Below are 9403 nucleotides of genomic sequence, written 5' to 3'. Positions count from 1 at the left end.
TGCATGATATGACCGTATTGCTCTCAGGGTTTCAATTGACGTGGGATGAGGCTGCTGGCCGCTCGCCTGGCCTGGCTGGCTGGCCGGCCGCGCATGGGTTGTGTCAGTGAAGTGAACTCGAGAAGAAAGCCCATCCACACGATCGAGCAAATGGCTCCTGCTTCCTCCCTGCCATGGCCTCTACTGCTCCTGTTCATCGTCTTGGTCTCGTGGTGCGGTCAGTGCTTCCGCCGGCGTTGACCCGACCCTAGGCTTCATCGCTGTCAACCTCACCGAGGACCGGTTCAAGCTGCACCACCCGTACAACCTGCCGCTGGAGCAGCGGTACGAGTTCCGCGACGGCGTGCGGCGGATGTGGGTGTACTGCACCGACAAGCCCTTGAGCCCCGGCAGCCCCACCAAGCCATGCTCCGAGATCCTCTTAAACGTATATACTAATTAAATTAAGCCACCAGCATCACTAATCTTCACGATCAACGCTAATCATGTTGCTAATCCTGTCCTATGATTACCAGTAGTGAGCTGTCGTCGTTGCTAATTGTTTCAATTTCTTTTTGGTTTGTCGTTGCTACGTGCAGGTGAGGTACACGACGGGGGTGTGGCAGTTCGAGGGCTACGGGTACGTGCCGGCGGGGACCTCCGGCGTGTCGGTGATGCAGGTGTTCGGCGCATCAGGGCGGAACACGACGCTGATGCTGCACGTGTACGGCGGTCAGCTCATGTACTACCACGACGAGGCACGCGTTGTTGACGCTTGCATCTACGACCGCTGGTTCCGGCTCAACGTGCTGCACGACGTCGGCGCAGGGGCGCTCACCGTGTTCGTCGACGGCGAGGAGCGGCTCGCCGTCGCGGGACATGGCGGGTACCGCCACTACTTCAAGTTCGGGGTGTACACGCAAATGGACCCCTCGCACTACATGGAGTCCCGGTGGAGGGACGTCAAGGTCTACACCAAACTCGGTTGAGGTTCAGGCTAAAGAACAGAGATCAAATCAGTGAACCTGAATAAAAGATTTGGATTGGTCGTAGACATTAGTTGTTTATTTATCGATAGATTTCTGATGTGATTTCGTCTGAACTGAATTCATCTAGCTGCAATGACCCAGGCGCGGCTGGCCAGCCAGCCCAAACCGTGGCCAGCTAGGCAGGCCAGGCGAGCCGCCAGCAGCCCTATCCCACGTCAATGGAAGCCCCGAGGGCAATACGGTCACATCATGGCAAAATACATATATTTTAGTTGAGAAAAGTGATTAAAAAGACCAAATGTCATATATAACAAAGTGCTAACGTTTCAAGGGTCGTTTTAGCGAAGTTGATGTTTGGAGTCCTATAATAACGAAGCGCATTGTTTCGCGTCCTATAATTACAATTTTCTCCGCTGCACACACACACACAACCCCGCCCCCCCCCCCCCCCCCCCCCCCCCCCCCCCCCCCCCCCACCAGCTGTAAATTACAGCTAAATACCCTTCTAAATATTGCATCGGGTGCCAATTCTGTGCTATGTACATCAGTATACGCGTAGCTAGATTGAAGATGTGGCTAAAAACATTCCCGTAGCAGTGAGTCAGAGGCTTCAGAACATTATAGCATCTCTCTCTGCTGGTGTTATTTATTTTACAACAAGTATTTGTCGCCTTCTAATCTGAAGATGTAACGTACTAGGAGAGTAGGAGTATGTGTTTTGTAGTTTCTGCTTATGTGATCATTATATCGGTGCGATGTGTGCGTGTAAATTGTCGCTATAACGTGATCTGTCTGAAACGCCACCGCACCAGAGTTTTTGTCTTACGCCACCGCACCAGAGTATTGACCGCTGACAGTATTTTTCTCTCATAACAAATCAGCCAATGATATTTTCAGTTATAGCTTATTAGTCAAACGAACAGATCAGATGTTTGCTATCCCAGTCCCCCATGGCTTATACGTGATTTTCTTTCTTGCGTGGCTCATAAAGTTACCCCAATCAAAGCCACGAGATATTGATATAAAACCACAAGCTATCAGGCCAGTCCTAGAAGATATTTCAAGACACTGCTTTCAAGACTTTCATACAACAGCAACATATCCTTTTAGTCCCAAACAAGTTAGGATAGCTTAGAGTTAAAACCTACCAAGAGTCCTAAGTCACAGTTCAGCCACTTCGATAGCTGCTTTCCAAGTACGTTCAAAATAATATAGATCATTATGAAACTCATTTAATCCCTTAACACTTTTATCGTATTTCTCTCATTATTAATATTATATCACATCAGCTTATTAAGAGTTTGTTCGGATCCATTAGTACTAAAAATAGCTACCTAATAGCTGCTATTTTTTTAGCTAGCTAAGAGCATCTCTAAGAGCCTTTCTGAAATATACTTTCTAAATCATCGTTTGTAGATTCATCTGAGTAAAAATCATTTTTTATATTTTTGTATTTTTCAATATTTTTCTATATCTCGTGCACCGTCTAGAGAGCCATCCTCTCACTTCATCTTTGACTAGCGAGAACTCCGGAATAGAGGATATCCATATTTAGATATCCAATTGAAGAGACTGTTGAAGTTTTTTTTTCCAAAATCTTTATTCTGTAAATTAAGAAATTAGGAAAGATATAAAGATTAGATAGTGAGTTGAAGGTACATGTAGCAATCTCTAATAGCTGCTATTTTTGAGCTAGCTAATTTTTGTTAGGAGACGTTTGGATCCACGTGCTAATACCTGCTAATAGGTGGTTAGATAGTGAGTTGAAGGTACATGGCCCCGTTCGGCTGGCTGAAAACACTGTTCTGGCTGAAATGTTGTGAGAGAAAAATACTGTTCCGGCTTAAAAAAGAAGCCGATCAAGCCGAACGGGGCCTAAACTATTAGCATCTATTAGCAAATAAAAAACTGCTAATGAAACTAATAGTTACCAGCCCTCCAACTAATAATTAGCAAGTTTGTATTGATCTATTAGTACTAATTTTAGCTGCTAATTTTTAATGTTAACGGATCAAACTCTTAATATTCCTAAAACTCTTGTGAAACTCCGTTGAGACTGGCCTCATCTCCTCAAGAAATCCGGCGTATGATGCTGTCATTCACGTATGCCGACTCGAGGAGGCAGCAGCCGCACAACAGTGGAGAACTTTGCATGCTATTGTGGAGGGGTAATTCGATCAGCTGCTGAAATCACCAGATGGAAATGAAGCAGTTGACCGAATTACCACTCCACAATAGCATGCCAAGTTCTCCACTTTCGCGCCAAGTATGTCCACACCTCTTACTACTATCAACACGTCCTCCAGATGATTCTACCATTGATAATGACCACATACCAGTTGGCCTTGCTTATTCCGCACAACAGCCCCAGTTGCTCCATTGCCCCTTGCCCCATAAAAACTATGATCTTCCATGGATCATGGATGGTTTACTTTAGTAGCCCGGATAGGTTTATGATATATTTGCATCAGGACTTCTAGCATCTTTTTTTTTAGTGACTTCTAGCATCTTTGTGACATATTTGGTTGCCGCATATACGGACTAGGCAGTTTTGCAGTGTTGTCTAGCATTTCTGCCCGTCCATAACGATCAGCAACCACAAGCAAGGAGTGCTATCTCCCTCCGAACACAATCCACCTGTTAGCAAATCTTTCGCCCAGGTCAGAGGGTGTAAACGAGGATCCTTTTGGACAGTCATTTCTTTGATGCCGTCCCAAAACCACAAGTGCATATGTGCACTCAAACATCGTGTGAAAATATCGTCTCCGGAGAATGGCCGCAGTCTGCACAATGGCTCTCCTGCGCAAATATCCCTAGCTTCTTCCACCGTAGGCCCCCGCTCTCTGAGCTACTGGCGTAGCCATTTCATAGAAAACTTTACAAACTTATAAAACAACGATTAATTAAAGCACGTACCAGTTTAGAACATAAAAATTACATCATAATAGATCTATATTCAAAGAGCCCGTCAGGTGAGGGATATTGATTCTTTAGCAAATAAAATATATTTTAAGGGGGATTAAGAGTTAAAATTGTTGATTTCTCTGATCAAAATATATTTATGATGGACACAGTAGTCAATCTACTGTAGCTATGTTCGCTTCTTTTATAATCCGTCTTTTTCAGTTTGTTTTTTCAGTCGGAACAATATTTTTCTCTCACAACAAATTAGCTGATGTTTCGGCTTATTTTTTCAGCGAAGCGAACGAAACGGTACTAACTGTCTATGTCTTATCTGTTTATCCAACCATGTCATACAGTGAACTGTAAGTACGTGACATGTCTTTGATATGAGTGCATGGGAATTTCGTATTTATCTTGTGTGCTCACTTTTTTCTTCAGAAGTTATAAATTTGCGATGGGATCTAAATTTAGGGGCCAGAGTTTACGATGGGCACATAAGACCATGATGGACTAGAACTAGTTCTTAGCCATGCCTAGAAAAAACAGCCAGCTAAAAATTAGCTAACTCCTCATTTTGGGTGCATATGAGTAATTGTTAGTCCATACATGTTTGGATCCTGAACTAGTTGGTTATATGGACTAGAACTAATTGTTAGCCTTTAATAGTAGAGTTCTATGACTACTGAACTAACAATTAGTTGTAGATTTGGCTAAACTTTAGCCCACTCATGTAGCATTTTAATGGTTATTTTATTTTATCCTTCTTCACAGTTCATTTATATGTTTAAACGTCATATATTGCTTCTAGAAGGGAAGTATAAAAGCTAACACGCCAAATTCATCTCTCCACAATGGCTAGGGGCCTAAATTGGAGTTGTATATTACATTAACGGTAGTGCTAGCGCCCGGACGTCCGGATGGACGCCCGCGCGCTGCACTCCATTTTGCGTTCCACGCGGGGCCCGTGTCGCTCGAGCGACAAGAGGGGAAGGGTGCGCGACGCCTTTGATTTGGAAGGACCCGGCCGCGGCGTCATATATGGATGCCCTACCGGCGCTAGGAGAGACGATGTAGCAGAAGGTGGGGAGAGAGATGCAACACCGGATCTACTTTTGAAACATCCAAATACAACGGTTGTAACATACATGTGAAGACAATAAAAACACTTGAAACATGCTTCTGAAACACTTGAAGAAAAACACCTGAAAACACTTGAAGACCATTGCAACCATATGCAACATCCAAACAAAACACATGCAATGTATGTATCAAACATATGCAACATCTAGATAAACACACGTACAACATGCGTCCGGAAAATACAGACGAAACATACCTCTGAAACATCTGAAACACTCAAAATATACGCTTGCAACATGCCACTAGAACAATTGCAACATATCCAACATGTGCGACATCCCTCGATCTACTTTTATAACATCCATATAAAATGATTGCAACATACATCTGAAATACTTAAAACATATATATGCAACATAGGGGTGGGAAAGGCTGGGCCACTCGATTCTGGCCATCGAGGTGAGAGAGGGCACCACCGGGGATGGGGAGGGCGTCGCATCGGGGTGCGGGAGAGCAGCCCACTCCCTTCAACACCATCGTGGCACCTTTATGGATCTCGCTCGTGCTCCATGGATCTCGCCGGGGTGGGGAGAGGGCCACCGAATTCGTGGGCGTTGGGCGCTCCCAGTGGGTGAGGACGGCGGGGTAGGGGAAGGAGCCATCGGGTGGGAGAGGATGACTTGGGGGGAGAGGAGGACGCCGGGGTAGGGGAGCACGCATGCCGAGGTGGGGGAGTGTGTTACCGCTGGCCAGGGAAGCAGCCATGGCCGCATCGTCGGGTTGGGGTAGGGGCGCGAGCGCGAAAGGGATAAGAATGGGGATGGGCATGAGCGCGTGTGGGAGAGAGCGGTGGGAGGCATCCGTCTGTCCGGATGTCTTAATGAAAGTGCAATCAAGCCCTAATTTTGGGTTTTGGTGATAATAATCACGCAATTAGAGAACTAATGAGATTTATCGAGATGACAAGCAGGGAATTTATATTCGAGGATGCTACACAAAACGAAGGAGCCCCCAATTACAAATGTTGATGGCTTCAAACTCAAAGGAGGTTTAAATTCTTTAATATTTTGAATTTGAGTATAGGAAAAGTCATACTATAAAGGGGGACACAATGCTTAAGCTAACATGTGCCACCAAGTGCTCAAACATACACATACATCCTTAGATTCATAGCCAAGATAGCCTACACTTCACTCTTACCCTTGCTATCTTGCCTGGTGTGGCACTACCGTGACTTGAGTGACCGTTGGGGCTGAGGGGGTATTTATACCCATCCTCTTCCTCCCCAATGGTTATCTTCTTCCTTCTGCTCATTCCAGCTCATCCAAAACAGAAAATGAGCTCTATCTCTCTCCCTCCATTAGTGACCTTGAGCACTCAAGCAAATCCATTGATTTCCCAATCAATTCTTGAGAGAAAAGAGTCCAAAAATCGATCAGAGAGCAGCTCCATTGATTCCTGAACTCAAAAGAGCACTTGATTCATGTTTTGGCCGACGATTGTGTTTGTTACTCTTGGAGCTTGGCTCCTAGTCGGCTAGAACGTCGCCCATGGAGCTTGCCAACTTGTGTGGTAGCCCCAGGAGGTTTGTAACCATCTCTTGAAGCTAGTAAACTTACCCCTCATCTCAAGATTTAAGTCTTTTGACTTGAGAATGAGGAAGGGTTGGAAAGCCCTAAGCCTTAGTGGCTAACCTCAACAACGTGGACGTAGACAAGCCTTGGTGGCGAGCCGAACCACTGGATAAATCATTGTATCTCTTGTGCTTGATTTACATTACTTGCATGTCATATTGTTATTGAGGTGATTTCTAGGGTTTCTAGTTGATCTACTTGTGTGTGGTGTTCCTTCTACTTCTAGCTCTCGATCTATGACTATCATACCTGCAGTAAGCTAAGAAATTTCTTCGATCTAAGATTCTGTTCACTGATTTTGAACTGTGATTCAAAGTTATCTACAGGTGCGGCAGTGCCTTTGTTCTAGCCCGATAGTGCCGCAGTCTGGTAGTGTTGCCCGTCAAAGCGGCAGTGCCGTAGGGTGAAATTGATAAAAGTTTTAGTGTTTGTTTTGACAAGCCTATTCACCCCCTCTAGGCCAACTAGAGATCATACAAGTGGTATCAAAGCAAGGTTACCTCATATACGCTTCACCGCGTGAGGTATAGAGCCCGGAGGAGGAGTTAGTGGTGTGAAGCCGGTGGATGTCGACACGGACAACAGCGAGCTGAGCGCGTCAACAACAAGCAACACCACACTACCACATCTTGAGGCTATCGATGCCAAAAGAGCTCTCAATGATAATGAGAGAAGAAGAAGGAAGGAGGCAAGAAAGCTAAAAAGAGAAGCAAGAGAGAAGAAGGAGGAGCAGCGGTTAGAGGAGAAGAAGCAAAGGAAAGAAGAAAGAAGGCTCAAGAGAGAAGCAAGAAGAAAAAGAAGAGAAGCTAGGAAGAAGAAGGAATAAGAAGAGAAGGCAACAAGTGCATCATCAAGCATATCAAGTAGTTCCAAAGATGGAGATGATGATGTGTCATACCAAGTGTCGAAGGGGAACAAGAAGGAGAAGAAAGGAAAGGACCAACAACAACAAATATGCCACCGTATCCTTTAACTACTCTTCTATTCCTATGACTAACCATGATCAGAGGTCTTTCATCAATGTGCCCGTAGGCAAGTTACCTCATTTCAATGGGACTAACTTTGCCAAGTGGAAGCACTTGATGAGAGCCTATCTTATAGGTCTTCACCCCGGCATTTGGGAGATTGTTTGCAATGGATTTGAGTCTCCGATTGATTCCAAGAACCCAACACTAGAAGAGATGAGAATCATTCACCTCAATGGTCAAGCCACAAGTGTGTTGCTTAGTGCCTTGGATGGTGATGAGTACAATAGAGTAATTGGAGTTGATGTTGCCAAGCAAATATGGGACACTTTGCACCTAGCACATGAAGGGGTTGATAAAATGAGAAAGGCAAGGATTGACTTGTTGATGTCAAAGCTCAATCAGTTTGTAATCTTGGATGGAGAGGGGCCACAAGAGATGTTTGATAGGTTGATGACAATGGTGGGCAAGATTAGAAGATATGGTTGTGATGAGCTAGATGATCATAAAGTTGTCAAGATTATGTTGGAAGCCTATTCACCTAGAAATGAGACCTTAGTCACTCTAATTAGAGACAAGAAGTTTGAGTACTTCACACCAAATGATGTACTTGGGAGGATCTTGACCTTTGACATGCAAAGAGAAGAAGCAAATGAGAGGAATAAACTTGGAGAATTGCAAGCAAAGCTAGAGGGCATCAAGATCAAAGATGTAGCTCTCAAGGCCAACAAATCAAGCAAGCAAGACTCTACATGTAAGTCCAAGATCAACCAACAAGCTTCAACTAGCAAGCCTAAAGCAAGCAAGCAAGTTCTAGAAAGAGTAGAGACCACATTATCTTAAAGTGAAGGTGAAAATGATGATGATCAATATGAGAAGAGATTTCACAAGGGGCAATGAAGTGATCGGTGCTACCACAAGAAAAAGAGGACATACTACAATTGTGGTAGCACCGATCACTTCATTGCCAAGTGTCCATATGAGATCAAGGATAACAAATACAAGAAAGAGGACAAGGCCAATCGGAGAAAGAGCAAGAAGAACATGGGAGAGGCTCACATTGAGTATGAATGGGACTCAACTAAAGAGAGCACAAGTGAAGAGGATGAGAAGATTACAACTATTGCTATTTACAAGTCATCCCCTACACCAAGGCTCTTCAACAATATATCTGATGATGACTACTACTCCCCTCATATTTGTCTCATGGCAAAGAATGAGAAGGTAAAATCCAAATCAAAGGCTAAATCTCCTCTACCTCCTAGTGATATCTCTAGTAGTAATATTAGCGATAGCTCTAGTGATGATGAATCTAGTGATGAAGAAATAAATATGATAACTAAAAATTTGGATGGAAAGATCAAATTATTCATCACTAAGCTAATGGAGGATCTAGAGAGTGTCCAAGCCGAGCTAGAATCTAGAGAAGAGACTATTATCCAACAAGAGGATCTCTATATTGCTAACAAAGAAGCTCTTGCATTAGAGAGAAGTGAGGTGGAATCCTTACGCAAGGCCATGGCCAAAGAGCAAGAGGACCATGCTATCACAAAGAAAGCGAATAAAGCTCTCAAGAAATTATGACATGGATGAAAAGCACAAAGACCTTGAGATGCAATATGGCATTCTTTGGGATAGCAACTCACATCTCCCTAAGGCAAAGGAAATCTCTACTCCCTCCACTAGTCAAGGTTGTGAAAAATGTTTTAATCTTGATCTGAATGCCTATTCCATTAACCTTGCAAACATGGAGGCTATGAGAAAGGAGATTGCTAGGCTCAATGAAATTATTGGAAAAGGATGGATGGGTGAGACCCAATCTAATGACAAGAAGAATGATGAATCAAAAGGG

General features: G+C 44.1%; 1 protein-coding gene across 1 annotated transcript; it reads left to right on the top strand.

Annotated features, from left to right (window-relative positions):
- Positions 1–8: 8 nt before the first annotated feature.
- On the top strand, positions 9–1085 carry LOC136466152 (citrate-binding protein-like). The gene is made up of 3 exons (XM_066464606.1): positions 9–97; positions 223–427; positions 579–1085. Exons 1-3 carry the CDS (start codon positions 9–11, stop codon positions 966–968), a joined length of 684 nt encoding a protein of 227 aa, XP_066320703.1. The 3' UTR covers positions 969–1085.
- The last annotated feature ends 8318 nt before the right edge of the window (positions 1086–9403 follow it).

The sequence above is a fragment of the Miscanthus floridulus genome, chromosome 7 (assembly GCF_019320115.1).
Source record: "Miscanthus floridulus cultivar M001 chromosome 7, ASM1932011v1, whole genome shotgun sequence".
NCBI classification, from domain to species: domain Eukaryota; kingdom Viridiplantae; phylum Streptophyta; class Magnoliopsida; order Poales; family Poaceae; genus Miscanthus; species Miscanthus floridulus.
The sequence above is the reverse complement of the archived record's forward strand: the minus strand, read 5'-3'. Positions and strand labels throughout refer to the sequence as shown.